Source organism: Alternaria arbusti, assembly GCF_024043155.1.
Source record: "Alternaria arbusti strain BMP 1465 chromosome Unknown scaffold_8, whole genome shotgun sequence".
Classification (NCBI taxonomy): domain Eukaryota; kingdom Fungi; phylum Ascomycota; class Dothideomycetes; order Pleosporales; family Pleosporaceae; genus Alternaria; species Alternaria arbusti.
Genome location: NW_026249948.1, coordinates 315491 through 331104, shown reverse-complemented (window position 1 = coordinate 331104; position 15614 = coordinate 315491). Strand labels below are relative to the sequence as shown.

The 15614-nt window shown below is 53.0% G+C and overlaps 3 protein-coding genes across 3 annotated transcripts; all 3 read left to right on the top strand.

The window, feature by feature from the left end:
• Positions 1 to 65: 65 nt before the first annotated feature.
• On the top strand, positions 66 to 642 carry J4E86_006483 (uncharacterized protein; the record flags this gene model as incomplete). Its single annotated transcript, XM_051447011.1, has 2 exons — positions 66 to 254; positions 445 to 642. 2 exons carry the CDS (start codon positions 66 to 68, stop codon positions 640 to 642), a joined length of 387 nt encoding a protein of 128 aa, XP_051301496.1.
• A 548-nt stretch (positions 643 to 1190) lies between these two features.
• Positions 1191 to 4096, top strand: J4E86_006482 (uncharacterized protein; the record flags this gene model as incomplete). Its single annotated transcript, XM_051447010.1, has 3 exons — positions 1191 to 1719; positions 2113 to 2558; positions 3227 to 4096. The coding sequence occupies 3 exons, from the start codon at positions 1191 to 1193 to the stop codon at positions 4094 to 4096; spliced, it is 1845 nt and encodes a 614-aa protein (XP_051301495.1).
• Positions 4097 to 11898: 7802 nt separating this feature from the next.
• J4E86_006481 (uncharacterized protein) lies at positions 11899 to 13539 on the top strand (the record flags this gene model as incomplete). The annotated part of the gene is made up of 4 exons (XM_051447009.1): positions 11899 to 12012; positions 12388 to 12465; positions 12519 to 13268; positions 13456 to 13539. 4 exons carry the CDS (start codon positions 11899 to 11901, stop codon positions 13537 to 13539), a joined length of 1026 nt encoding a protein of 341 aa, XP_051301494.1.
• Between the last annotated feature and the right edge of the window lie 2075 nt (positions 13540 to 15614).

Here is a 15614-nt window from a genome sequence, read left to right as displayed (position 1 = left end):
TTGATCGCCAGTGTCCACACCAACACAGCAACACAACGAACGAGAAAGGAACAAGAGAAGCCAAAATGGTCTACACAATCGTCGTTCACCTCCTCGCCAAGGAAGACCAGGAGAGCATCAGCAAGCTGAGTGCTAAGCTTGTGGAAGCGAGTCAGGTGTACAGCAAGGATAAGGAGACGCTGAGTTGGTTCGTTATGCAGGATACGGTGGATAAGAGGAAGTTTACTATTGTTGAGCGGTACTTGAAGGAATCTGTAAGTTTGATCTTCTTTTTGGTTCGCTTCATGATAATGGACGGGGGGGGCTTTTATTGGTTTGCGTATGAGCAGATGTTGGAGGAGGATGTTTTGGCGCATGCCTCCAACTCCGAAGATGATGCACGCTCACTCACGATCCGAGAAAAGACCGTCTATCGATCCCGTGACAAACTAACGCTCGCGGCAGTCCCAGCAATACCACCTTAACAACCCTTACTGGAAGACTTTCGATCCTTACGTCATTCCGCTTTTGGCTGCGCCTATGGATTTGAGGCGTCTGGAAGAATTGGACACTACGGTTACCTCGGCGGGTTCGCATTATCATGAGGATGCTGTTAAGTCTGAGACGAGCGTGGGCAACATGTTCCAGGGTACTGATGCTTAGACTCGGAACTCACGGCCGGCGCGCTAGGCCAAAGAAATACGAAAAGACCAAGTTTACCATCGCCGTCCAACGTGAATGCCATCCCATTTCCTGCTGCAGCGCCTTTTCTCCGTGGCAAGTCCTCAGCACAGCATCTAGAGACCACCCTCCTCAAAAGTAGAAAGCGCGACTACGACGTGTATCTGCCGCCACAAGTAACGAGTATCAATGTCCATTGATGAGGCGCCGGTGGTCTTTGGAGACATGGGCGTCGCTTGTGTTGCGGGAGTTGTTATTGGCTCATCATCTACATGTCATCGCATTACTCATCAAAGTACCGTGGTATTGCCAGGGTAATACCAAGGTTTAGTTTCTGCGCGACTATTCAACAGTCAGACTTGAAGTCTGATGCAATTTTACTTATGACGAAGTGAAAGGAGAAAGTTACGCCTGCTTCCTTCACACTCAACTTTGACCTGCTATCTGAGCTGCGATCTCCGTTCCATCTCCGACCTGTCCCCACCATCAACTCAACTTCGCAATCGATACTGCCGTTTCGAAGCACGATCATGGCTCAGCTTAAGAGCCTACCTGACGAGCTCCTGCTCGATATCGCGCTACGCCTTCAGCCACCCGATCTCAAAGACCTAGCTCTAACCGCACGCCAGTTCCGCGACATCCCGCAAGAAGCTCTTCACACTTCCATTAGTCTCAGGACGCATTACCAGTCTCTTCCGGAACTCCTCAGAACCTTAGTAAAAAGGCCAGATCTCGCTAAGAAGGTCCGCTCTTTACAAATAACGGGATATCGTGGTCCTCAGCACGTTTACAGATCGGCTGTAGGCTATGATGACTCCTGGGACCAGGTCGTCACACACGCAATAAAGTCGACACATTCTTGGCCTATCGATCAGATGAAGTGGGCTAGCAGAGTCAAAGACGGCGATCTTTATGCTTGCATTGGCCTATTGCTGGTGTTGACAGATCAGCTGCAGAATCTCACGTTCTGTTCTGGAGATAACCAGGATTTCATGACGCCGCCGAGCCTGAGTCTGACGTTCCCTGGCATAGCCGAAAGGCATGCTGTTACTGCTCCTGGTACTTTGCTTCTTCCACACCTCCGACGGCTATCTGTTGCTTGGGGAGAAATGGACAGGTCTTGGTCTACTTTTCCAAAACTGCTACACTTGGAACTCGACTGTACAGGGCCCATAGCATGGGACAAAGAACCAGTTATCCTACTCCATGGTATCACTACCTTGACTCTACATCGCCCAATACTTTACGAATACCAGGCAGCCAATACACAAGACCTCTCGCCTTTCTTCCAACGGCTCCCCGCCCTGAGGTCTTTGCACTTATGTTTTACCAATTGGATAGAACATTATAACAACATGAGTGGTGGTATTGGGTTTTCTTACGGCTATTATGAGTACGACAACCTATATTACGCCACCTACAATCGGGAACGCATATGCTATCCTGGGCAAGGATTTACGAGTTCCATCATCATCGATCCGCTGATCCCTGCCTCACATCTTCTGGAAGAGCTGGATCTAAAGTGCTCTGACACCGGAGATTCTAAACAGATCGACTACCTCCGACCATCGCGATCGTTGCAACGTTTCACTCTAATAAAGCGCCTATCCATTCCGCAAAGTGTTCTCATCAACTCAACCCCCTACGAATGTTCCCCTCTCCATCCGTTCGAGGCGCTGCCGCCGAATGTAGAGTACCTTAATGTGGCTGATCCGACTACCGCTGTGATAGAGTGGATCTCGGGAGTTCTGGATGACCGCAGCAAGCTGCGCAGCTTGAAAAGAATATCTCTCGATTTCGATAACGACCCGAAGCAGCGAGTAAAGGACTACAAAGAGGCTGGAGTGCAGATTTTTGGTCGGCTGCTGGAGGCAGGCATATCCGTGCACTTCGAAAACGTACGTTCAGTCTGTCTTGAAGCTTGCTGCAAAGAGTGAGATGATTTCCTGGATATATTACTTGCGTAGTTGGAGACTAGGAGGTATATGTCTAGAACATAGGTAGCGTTGCTTGCGTCCATTGGAGGCCTTGTTTCCAATACATGAGATGGCACTGTAGACATCGAATTATGATGTATTCAGCGTGAGCTAAACTTCTCAAAACTCCGAATAGAACAATAAACCCTAACATCGTTTGATGCGGTCGAAATCTGTATCGAAGTTGCTGTGTCACAGATAGTCGTTGCCTAGCACCCAGGCGGAGAACTCTTGGTGACTGGAGGATGGACTGTCGCCTTCACCTCACTTACTTGAAAATTAAAACCTTCCGTCTTTTGCTATTGTGACGCAAGGACAATAAGAGCGACTAAAATCAAGACTATTAAGAAAAGCAGCTACCAGACTTATTACCATATCCAACAATCGCTGAACCGTCTTCTACCACCTAACACCCATCTTCAACTAACTCTTCGCCTCAACAAATTCACCAAAACTCACCATACCTAGGCGATCATGCTGGAAGCAAGCAACACCGAGCCAATTACTGGTGTTCGCAAGGCATTTTTCTAAGGTACTTCACTACACTATCTTGTAACGCTCTTAACTAACTTCTTGAAGACCTCCGATAGAACAACGTCCCCCAATTCCTATTCCGCACTTGGAGCAGCAAAAGTGGCGGAGGACCAGAACTCGCGACTAACAGCATCAAGGAAATCATTCCGCACGGCTTCATGAAGGAAGCGCCAGAAAGGACGTTCTACGAGAAGCCAGAAAGTGAGCTTTACAGAATGGTGGCAACGCATTATGGCAACGATAAAAGGCCTTGGCTCAGCTCCGAGTTCAGCTCATGGACTGGGTCCATTCATCTAGCGCTCTACTATGCTAAGTCCATAGACGCAAAGCACGACCCCCACGTCGCTGTCATCGACACACGGCAGCTGGATGGAGAGGTCCTCGTATGGCATGTTCCGCACCTATATTACGAGGGTGGGCTTCATGAGTACATGGCCCATGGCTCCATCAGAGGCATTGGATACAAGGCAGTATCGTACAAGACGTTGATGTCGGCTGGTCTGGCGAATGTTTTTCCCGAGCTAGGGGTAGTGGAGGGGGATGAACTCGACTTCGGCATTGACTTACGCAAACAGATGTTCAACGAGCCTCCAATTCCTTTTCCAGAAGACGAGCTGGAAAACTCTGACGAGATCAAGCAGATACGAAACATCGCGGATCTTTACGATCATCTTTCACTACCGGTAGCGACTAGCTTGATATGTCTGAGGCCGAGACCGTGGGTACGCTCGCAGCCTGAGGGTTGGGCCGCATTGGAACAGGCCGCGAAGCTGTTCGCGGGCGCGGAGCTGCTCAGAGATTTTGAAAGGGGGAATTGGCTTCGCGAAGGAGTGGTACTGACTGAGTCTCCCATGGATTCAATGACCTTTCCTGACGTCCGACAGTGGATCGAGCTCCTCCGAGCTATCTGTGAACGCGCAGAATGAAAATGGATTCACGGGTAGGGGACGACAAAAACGGGAGTTGAGCACGTGGGCTTCTTGATAGGGAAGGCTGGAGGATACAAGCATGTATTGACACTGTACAGATAACGGTTAAAGTCAACGTCGACTCTTCGGTCCTTTCTCGTATCTCAAGATATCGCGTTACGCTCTCTCGTCTTCTGTTTAGGCTGATACACGGATGCGTATACTGCATGCCTGGGCAGATGTATCCGGCACAATACATCCAGCAATAATGTGTACATAGGTGTTCCTACGATATGACTAGTATGCATTTGCATGTGCTGCTCTATGTCTAACCCATGTCAGCAACGGACTTCATTAGTATCTGAGAAATGATCTGTCAGGATCTGTAGCCATTCTCACATCATTATTACACATACATTCATAATCATGCATCGATTCAAGGCCGAGAAGCTGCACGTAGGCCAAGCGATGCTATTGCAGAGGCTAGATTGCTCTCTTTCAAGATCAACGATGTAAAAGATACGTACAAGTCACATAATACAAGCCGAGGCTTGTAGCCAGACTCCTCATCACGATCGCCTTTACAAGCAGTATTGATTCTAGAATCCAGAGTTTGTTCACAGATGATTAGAAGAGGTACTTAACGCTACCAAGAGCTACGGCTAAACTAGTGCATCGAGACTTGGGCCGCGAGAGAAGGCCCGGGGTGAATGAATGGCTTTCCGCTCCGTATGTACACTTAATAAAGAATCGATATCACATCTCTGAAACAAATCAATCGCGCTAATATACAAGTCGCACTACCCCATGGTGTCGGTCGACCACGTGCGGGCACTGTACCCGCCTGAAGCGTTTACTCATCAAACGACGTCAAGTGTTGTTCTAATGCTGTAATGCATAGTTGCGAATAGTGGCATCCAAAACTCGTGGGGTTTGGATCATGCACACAGCCCCCTCTGCAAACGACGCCGGAGATGCAGTCGAAGAGATCACCACCTAGAGATCGAAAAAGGAAGCAAGAAAGGTGGCTCTGGACTTGAAAGTAGAGCACCACACCCTCAGCCGGCGATGCTCGCCTGAACGCATACGCCTTAATTGCAGCAGCTATACGCAGCTGAACGCCTTTACCTAAAAGCTCTCCCTTTCTTTGTACCGAGGCGTTGCGGAGGCATCTCCGCCAGGCTTGGCCGGACTCGCGTGCCCAGAAAGACAGAGAAGCAACTCTTGATCTACACTGCACAGCCAACGGTACGGGAGAAGCAAAAAAGAGCGACAGATGTCACGCCTAAAACCTTGTGATGTATCGCGCAACTCCGCCATTACATGCTGTCAGTACGCTGTCGGCCGGGGGTGGCGATGTGGATTGATGGTGGGTTCTTTTCGAGCGAGGCGCACGAATGAGGTGCGCCGGAGCAATGAGCGTTTCTGCTCAGCCCGGTGTTTACCCTTTTGCGGCATGCAACAGGATACACAGTTACATTGCGAATTTTCAATTCTGATGTACCGCGATAGGCGAGGTTTCCGAGACCCGTTGACAGTGACGGCGGGGGACGTTGCGCTGAGATCTCGCTAGATGAAGAGCGTGGTTTCGATCTCGTATACTCGTATGGATGCCTGACGTCATTTCTCACAAGCCGTGGGTGTTGTTCGTCATTTGTGGTTGCAGACACTCTCCCTCCCTAGACATCTAGGATACGATGTCGACACCTGCATAGTAAAGGAGAGCCGATAGTAAGGTTCTTCATCTACAACGATTGTCGTTGTTCGAAATGTTTGAAGTGTAGCGGGGGTCTACCTTGTGACCAGGAGAGGTAGGTCCTGCCAGGCCTGGCTGGAATTAAGGTTGGCGTTAGAGCACCTAGTGATCCGTTTCGACACATCTGACGTACCAAGGTGTGAGAAAATGCCCCGAAACGGAGCCTGTCGGAACCCTGTGCTAACTACACCATTTCCCGCTATCACATCATTCCGCGAAGGTGTTCCGAACGAGCCACGTGTTAGCGTTGAAGCCACTGCAGGTAATTTGGTTGCGAAACGGAGACGGCACCGACCATCCTTACATCCCGAGCCAGTGCTTCGAGGCTGGCCAGGTCTGGAATAGAGAGACGACGGTACCATGCACACGACTTGCACTCAAATTGCAGCCATCATGCACCAACAAGATATAGTAGTGATATCTCGTGCACCCCTGGAGCTTGTGGTTAGAGGATGACAAGCGTAGAGCTCACCGGCCGGTGACGGTGGGGACAGAGTCCCAGACGATGGATGCAGGTGCGCTGTCACGCAGGTCCAAATGCAGAAGGCCATCGTCGTTAGTTTGCGCCGACAGGGTGTAGTTTTGTCGCGTAAAACAGGTCTGCAATACTCGTAGCGAAAATTTGCTCGGTGCTTGATCTTCGGGTACGCGATGCAACTGAAGAAGGGATGCCAGGCGGCATTGTGGCTGTGTCTACGGTCTACCGAGTTGTCAACGACTTCTGTGGGGCGCTCTCCCAGGAAACAGACGATCAGGATCAGCACCGACTGCGGCTGATGGCAACCGAAGGCCGGATCGGCGTTAGACTCTTGTTCCCGTGCCAAGAGATCTTGATTGTCCCGGGTTCTCTTTCGCATGCTGATCCGCGTATATGGCCACGAGCGATGTTCTCCGAGCCGATGGCGCTTGGCAGCATTAGTTGACGGGAAGTAGATGATCCATCTAGACGGGAGCTGTCAGGATGTCACTTTGTGATGTTGACTGTTGAATAGTGATGTTAGAGAGTGATGTCGGAGTGCGAATTCGTCGATTTCTGAGAATACTGCACGACTGCGTCATGCTGTGCTACAGTCAGGGCAAGTCGTAGCGGTCGCATCGCCTACCCTGGCCGTCCGAAATATTGATTTTGCGGCGCGAGTGGCAGCAGATGTGTGCGAAGGGCAGGTGAAGCCGATCTCAGCTGGGAAAGAAGGGTCAAAGGTGGCTGAGCCGGCGATCTGCGGCTCGCGCAGCTTAGTCACATGCAGGAACCAGTCCTAATTGGCAACCGTCAGCTGCCGAGGTCGCAACAGAGACATCACTCGACTGAAAGCGAACGTGCACTTAGCGCGTAAGAGACAGTGGGAAATTGTCCGCTCAACATGGGGAAGTGACAAATTTACAGCGGACTCTACCTAGATTACCATGGTCGCGAATCTGCATATCAACGCGAATGCGAAACACGTGCGACGCACTAAGCTGTCATAAACAATAACCTCCCATGCAAGCAACGATGGTGCCTTTGAAATGTTCAAACATGACCCTTACACTACACGGCGACAATTCCGCTGAGGGCTGGATTCGCTTGTCGCGTGCGGAAGATGATGTTAGTCCTAGCGATGTATCTAGTGCACGTTGGAGCGAGATTGTAGGGCTTCGATCTACAAAGAGATCTCTGATCCAGGTCCGTGGGTCTCCGATAGTATCTTCAGCTAGTGGGCCAGGAATGTGGGATCTTGATGACGCCCCCAAACTGTAGCTGTTCTGGTTAGCATCTTGCCATTGAGCCTCGGACAGATAAAGGCGACGCACGCTAAGCATCAGCGGAGCGATACCGATTCGCTGCATTCCCCAAAGTGTATTGAGATTATGACAGCCATAGCAGCGTGTAGTAAACCAGTACACGGCGATATGGTGCCAGGTAAAACAACGCACTTGTCTCCCAATAGCATAGTGAAGGCTATCACGATGCAAGTGCGCCATCCAGAAAAGCGTCTGACACTCTCCAGATCGACCATTTCTGGCTTCAAGGCGTCCAGCTTCCGCATAGCTGACAGCTTTGACTTGAAGTGTCTGCTGCCTATCGTTTCATGTTGTTAGCGCAAATCTAGGATACTGCAACGATCTAAAGCTACGGACAATGGGGAAGTATTATCCTCGGACCCCTTACACGACCTCTGGCAACGTCATTCCCTGCAACAAAACTTCACCACACATCACATCAACGCTAGAACAGTGAGGGTTGGGACAAGGGATTTCTCCGCATCTGAAGCCAAACGCGCGTGCGTTCAACAAGCACGATCTTGGTCGATGACTACTAGCAGTGCGTATATTGCACATTTTGCCTGAAGACACTTCGGCCTGCAAGCACAAGTGCGCACTGCTGATGAAAGAATCCCAGATACCGGGTAAATGACCCTGCAGTGATTGTTGAAGATAGAACATCAGTTCACTGGGCGAGATACTGGTATACCGGAAGGAAGAGTGGGGCATGAGACGCATGCACGCCACCATGTGTTGTGGAACTGTTTTGTGCAGACCCCTCTTTCTGAATCAAGTCTTTTGCATGACTTAACGTCCGCTGCGGACAGTCAGTACATCAATTGCAGGTACAGTATTCGTTGGTATGGGGATGGAAGTTCCGTGATTCCGGACACGGATCTGTATCTATAGCGAGAGGCGAGCCTGGTACGGGTGCTACAAATGCCACCCGCCCACTTGTTTAGTTATCGTCATGCTACTGGGCTCCAATCTCTTTCTTCCGATGAGGTTGTTCAGACCCAAATCAGACCGGTTGCACGTCAATTGCCGATTGAGCGGTGAGCATGATGATAGCTAGGCGACGTAGTAGGCCAACATGATTAACGAGTACAAGATGTCGAGTGTTGCAATTATCGGAAGCATTGATACCGGTCTCGGAGTCCGCGGACTACGTCTCGTCGTCTTACAAATCCGAAGAGCCTCAACGTAACTTTGAATATGGAGCGCCGGGCAAACACTAGCATGCGGTTGTCGTGTGGACAGCTCGATTGGTAATCTCGGTTGTTGAAGACGCAAATGTTGAGGTACAGCGTGCGTGGAGTATTTGGAAACCTGGTTCGAGGTCTGTCCGCGCAGCAGATGGCGCTCGTGGCTTCCGTCTGGTGCAACGGCGCCAGTCACGGCAGCTGCATTTCATCAAGACAGAACCGCGACCTTGAATGCAAGGGCTTCCCCGCCCCAGATGATCGCCAGCAAGGGGCGGCGGCGCCATCTCCACACGAGGTGCAAAGACAGTTGTGGATGTAGGGCATATTTGATATGACTGATGATCCAGATCGGAAGGCGCCCTGTACTAGTTATTAGTATCGAAGCGGTGCTACACTGCAGCAGTTTGACAGCCCCCTGGGCCAGAGCACAGAGACGGTGGGCGACACAATAACGAACCGCAGCCGCCTGAAGTAAAGTTGACGGACTGTCAGGCGGTCAACTGCTGCCGTGTGACGATGGCTGACGGCGATGGAAGCGCAGCGGAGCTTGTGCGAGCGTCCCTGGCCACCACTCTAGGGGGTCGAAAACGACACGAGCCCGAGCAGGAGGTTTACCCTCTTGCTGGGATGGTGAGTGCGGACAGCGGCCAAGATGGTGGGAGCAGGCACGAGCCGACAAGCGGTCAGGACAGTTGACGCAGGTGTGCAAGCAGTTCACAAGGTTGGCAGCTCGTCGGCGTGGCGCCGAAGCATAATGGCAACGCTGCAGTTCGGCATCGTTGCCGAACCCAATGACGGTGCAGCAAAGGCAAGATTAGAGCCTTGCGAGCATCGACGTCAATTTGGAAGCGCGAAACACGACGCGAGAGGGTTGGTATGGTGGGGCGCGACAAAGTTTCGTAGATTTCGATAGACGCAGTTAGGGCAGCGCAGAGTTTGCCGTGGTGTCGCGTCGAGTTGCAGGACGGCGAGTGCAAACCGCGACAGCGTGGAGAAGGTCTCAGTTGACGGCAGCGACCCGGCACGCGAGACGGCGGATGTTGAATGTCGAGGGCTGGCGTCCAGGTCTGATCGGCCGGCTAGCGGGAAGCGATCAGCGAATCGGGCAGGCGCGACCCCGAGAGCGGGAAGGTGCCAGTCATCCCTGTGCCAATCATGGCGGCGCAGACAAGGTCGCACCTCTTCGCACGATGCCACCGTCAGAGGTCTGCATGAGCCTGACATCTGTCATCCGCCCGCACTGCGAGGGGCTCTCCACCATGACAGCCAGCTCTCACGGCGACGGCTGCGTGCGTGTAGTAGATGCTCACAGACAGCACGCCGACTGCAGACGGCACACGCGACTTGTTTCGCGGACACTCGCCAACTGATTCAGGGTCTGCAGGCGACGGCTCCCCAATTAGTCGTGCCTGGCACATGGTGGAGAATCGAACGCCGTGCATCATCTCCCGCGCTCCTACGTCGTCGCTCTAGCTGCTATTCCTGTCCCACCGGACGAACGCCTCTTTCTCCCTTCCCAAAGCTCGCTGCTGCAGCACTAGCTGCTTCTGTACCCCGTCACGACACCAAGGCTTCCCGCTCCTGGATGCTGGAAAAGCTCCGTTGCACAAGTGTCCACCACGGTCAGCCACCGACCTGGTTCTGTCCTGCGGCAGCTGTCTGCCGGGTATCGTACCTTGTGCTGGGTGACATACACGCCGTCAGCGTGGCTCTGGGGTGCACCGCAGCCCTCATAACGTCGGATTACACTCCGCTCTCGACTGAAGTGCAACCCGCGGCCATGTCCTGGATGCTGCTGCGCTGCACCTACCCCACTTGCCCTAGATGCTGTGCTGCTTCTGTCGATTCAGATATCTCCGACAAAAGCAACCATAAGGGTACCGTGCCACCGGTGCCCGGGAGAGTTCAAGTCAGGTCCAGCAGCAGTGAGAGTGAGTAGCGTGTGCTGGCTGCTAGCTTGGACGCAATTACCACTATGGTTTGCTGCTGGCGGGCGCAAGGCTTGGGATGGGGGTAGGCGGTAGCGACCTATGGCGAGGCTGGTGTCGATGAACTACTGCTTGTGGTTGCTGGCCGACCGCGAGGCGCCAGACCACAACGAAATCTGGACAGCGTCGGCCAATGCTTGGCCACAGGCGGCTACCGCCGCGATGGCACGTTGTGAGGTTGCTGCGGCATCCAGTGTGTGGGAGGGCGGATGAGGTAATCGACGGGCAGGGTGCGACGAAATGGGCGAGAGGCATTTGGCACCCCTGCGCCTGCCTGCGGCGAGTCAGAAGCAGCGAGATCTGCGACGATGCGAGCAGTGGAGACACCGGCCGACGCTCAATGGCGTCTGCAGCAGATGGCGCGACTCCAGCACCGACGGGCTCGTGCCTCGAAATCTGCGGCGTAGACTGAGCGTCTCTTGTTTCCTGCGCTCGGCCTGCGTCCGGCCAGAGCCTGCATTGTCACGCTCGGAGAATATAGACCAAACTTTAACCCTCACCTGTCAAGTCCACAGACGTGGTGCTAAACACGCTTGTGTGTCCTTCATTGGCCCCAACTGGCATCACCCCTGACGCGCTTTCTGGTGCTGCAAGATCGCAGGGCATGCTTGATGTACGGCCCGTTGCAGTCCCTCCTAGCCTAGAAACGCCTCCTTCGCTCACGGTGCTGCTGCTTCTTAAACGCCTCGGACCCGTCATCACGACCCCATCACGCCCAACTATCTTCTTGCGAATCGCTGAGTGCTTGCGCCGGCTCCCTTGTCACCACTCGTCCACGACACCTATCCTACGACTAATCCCTCGCACGCCCTCACCACTCATATATCTGCGATATAGAATCTGTGGTTCGGTAGTCCTGCAGCGGACCCTTGGTCGCCCTTTCGAGTTAATTGTTACATCACTACCATAATACCTGGGTGAGTAATGCCGCCCAACTGCCTATCGTCCTATGGGACCCCGCTCGTGGGTGATGGCATTCAACGGTGCCAGCCAAAGAGCGGTACCAAGCTGTCAGTACTTTGGGAGAGCAAGACAGTCCGCCCACTCAGCATGGAGACGTTGATACACAAGTGACTATTTGCTAACGCGTGCATGCTAGAGTATTTAAGCAGTGTTGCCGTTGCACATATGGAATATCTTACTCTCCAAGATATTCCGCACCGTCACTGTGAACCGCTGCACTCGCGCAAGATGACTTCTGCACATCCTGCCGAACGGCCGCTGGCTAACATGGTCGCTGCGGTAAGTCAAGAACCAGAGTCTCCTTCTTCTTTACACGAGCCCACTCCCATCCCTCCGCGATTTCTCGAGCCCGCGTTGCATGATCCCTTCCGTGTCCACGGGCAGGAGAGTGCAACTTTGAGGGCAAGAGCATCCGAGCCCTTCGCCTGCCCCCGCGCACCTGCCCAGTACTATGGCCATCCCCACTTTGCGGACGCACTTGGCGAGAACGCCCGTTCACTGGCCTTGCCGCGCTCCTATTCTTTGCCCACACGCCGCCGATCGCATTCACCAGAGCCGAGAATGCTGCCCGGCTCACGCCTGCCTACGACTACTCCAGACACAGTCGATGGCGACGAACTACGACCGTCGAGCACCACTCTGACAGAATCACAGAACCACCACATGCGCAGCTCACCGCCCATCCAGCCCGGAGAGCAAAACTTCCCTGGCAAACTTCCTTCGTTTTCTGAGGTATGTCTCCCTCCAGCCGATTTATGCCATCCGCAGGCGATTGACTCCTCCAGTTTCTCCACACTACGCGGACCACCACACCCCCGCGGACGCCTCAGCGTCGAAATGACTCTGCTGAAAGCTCTCCCCACGTGCAACCTCAGTTTGAAGATGTATCTTGGTCAGACAGCAAGAGAAGGCGCGTCGACACGCTCGGCGATATCTACGAGCCGCCTATGCAGGGCCGTCGAATGAGCAGTGCTATTGACCCTGCCCTTTCTGGCTACTCGCCCCGCATCGCCCAGCAACACGCAGTGCAACCCGTCGGACCTGGCATGCTCCATCGTCCAAGTCATTCATACGCGGCACCCCAGCAGCAGCCAATGCCTATGAACCCGCACATGCGACATCAGTCGTCACCAGCACCCCAGGGCCACATGTCTTACGCACCACCATCTCTCCAGCAGCCCATCGGGCAGAGCCCTTTCCAGCAGCCCATGGTTCAGCAAGGTGGCATGTACGAGCCACGACCCAGCTACTACCACGAACCCCAAGCTGCTGTCTACGGTGGCTACGAGCGACAGAATGAATCCTTCTTTACTCGACCTGGCTATCCAAGTTACGACTCCCAGTATGGCGACATCCGATTCCAGCAGCACGTAGGCCTTGATCACAACGCATTCAACAGGAAGCGCCGAGGAAACCTACCCAAAGAAGCTACCAACTTGCTGAAAGATTGGTTCGCCGCCAACCGAACATCGCCTTATCCCACTGAAGACCAGAAGATGGAGCTCTGCAACCGGACTGGATTGAGTCTCAATCAGGTACGTGACTTGTCCCAGCACCAACGTTATTTTTTGACACCCTCACTACATCTGCCATTCCTGTCCTTCAGTGTCACATCCTCTAGACTACAGCGTGCTGTCGGTCCTTTTGCTACCCTCGCAAATCCTTTCTAGCATGCACACGAGTTTACATCTGTGTACCGAACAACGTGCTGACATCCACTAGGTATCTAACTGGTTTATCAACGCTCGTCGTCGTGCTCCACAAAAGGAACAGCGAGAGCGTGAAGCCAATGGCCCAGAGGCGTAGTGTCTCACGCAAACGGGGCCCGCCCAAGGAAAGCGCGACCAACCAGTAGGCGCTGGGACGCACCGGAATCTTCCATTCAACCTTCATCATGACGAGTTTAATCGCGCACATCATTTACTCTCTCTTCCGCTTTCGGCATTCTGGTGGAGCCAGAAGCATCTGGATACTTTTGTTTCTTGGGCAGCCTGTATCATTACAGCCTTCTGCGGGCAATGTCGGATATTGCGACCTTGACCAGGCGCATGGATGATCTGGCCATTTTCTTTCAGTCGAATACCCTGGGACCCAAAACGGAGTATACATCAGCGTTTTGGGAAATGGAGTTAGGGCGCATATTGCGCTAAGAACGCAGCATACTGGAACTGCTACAGCGTTGTTTTCCATCGGCCTCGGCCTCGAAGATTGTTTCCTACATAGCCTAATTACAATGCGATCTTCTCACCAAAGCTCTACGAGACTCACAGACACTGTCCTAACCCGCTTCGTGTGAGAATCGTGAACCCTCCGCAACCACTGAAAGAGACTTTACAGGCAGTATCATGGTGAAACCCGGAGAGCGCTACATGTGTATGCCGCCGCTCTCCAGACTATTGATTGCCTAGTGCAGTCTCCAGTCGTCCTCATCGCGAATGGCCAGATTTGGTCTCACGGCCCACACACTGCCGAATGCGGAAGTTCAAACGGACATCCCCCTGGTGTCCGCGGGTACCGATCTAGCGTCTACGCTTCAAACGCCATCGACAGCTCCGGTGTTTCAAAACCCCAGAGTTAAAACATGACACACAACGGTGGTGCTTGAGAGGCAACACCAGCCGTTTGGCAGAGGGCTCGTGCTTTCGGGAAGTAACGACCCCGGCAACATGTATGAACAAGTTGAGCCATGACATGTTTCGTGATATCGAATCTCAACACATCAAAACTCCACCGACTTCAATCGGCCGACTCCTCCAGATGTGAAGGATCAAACAGGCCGGGGCGCCACTCACACTAACTTCACTCGCACTCCACTTGGCCTAAGAACTCGATAACCAGCCTTTCAGCCGGAGAGACTCCACATAGTCCGGTGAATGAAGTCGCATTAGACCCTTGCTATGATCTTCTTCTGGGATTGACCCCTCACTATTGGGATGCGGGAAACACTGCACATCATTGGGGGATCGGAGTCAGGGTTTGCCCTGCGAATCTCGCTCCACCATCTCTCCCGAAAACCAAGGACCGTGACCAAAATCACTGCTGACAGGGATACCATGGAGCGGCCCGTACTGTAAGGGGATCACACCTGTCGGCATTCAGAGCAAGTTTAAAGGTGTGACACCGGAACAGCCGTCGCGCACTTTATTGACAGTGACACTCACGTCTTGATTGATAGGAGGCTTCCGTGGCGAGTGGAGAAGAACTCAAAAGTTCAGCTGACTCTTCACTTTAACCAGCTGCTCGCGTGAACTACCCAACTTGTAAACACCTCATTACGGATTGGGCGGCCTGACGCACGTTCAAGGCAAACACGGAAGGACTAGGTCCAAGCTCTCGCCTTTTCAGACGCAGCCGTATAGTCTGCGGGAAGCATGTCTCCATTTATAGTACCATGGTAGACTGAAACGTTCTTGGAGGAAATCACGATCACCGTTGTCCGGAAACCGGCAGCCTCACAGGCGGCGCATGGGGCATCAGGCAAACATGATGGCTGTCATTGTTTCAGCTGCCAAAGTCGTAGTACAAAACGTCACTTTTCAGTCCCTGTCCCAGGAGCTGATAGTCGCGTTACATTGATGAGATGAGGATGAGCATCTCCACGTCGTTGCGCAAATCTCGATGCGAAGCGAAGCGCGAGATAGTTTCCCGGGGTTGACTGCGACGGATGAAATGAGGATCTTCATCCTTCGTATCACCCACGGTCGGTATCGCGGTAAGTCCCGAGCTATACCGTGGTCGATCATAGCTGCGCGCAAAGAGTCAAGATTACCGTTTGACTCGAGATGCTGGCGGTACTGCAGCCTAGCTGGACGTCACACACCCACAGATAACCAGCGCGGCTAGGACCACATAGATAGTAGATCCCGCCATGGGAATACGAG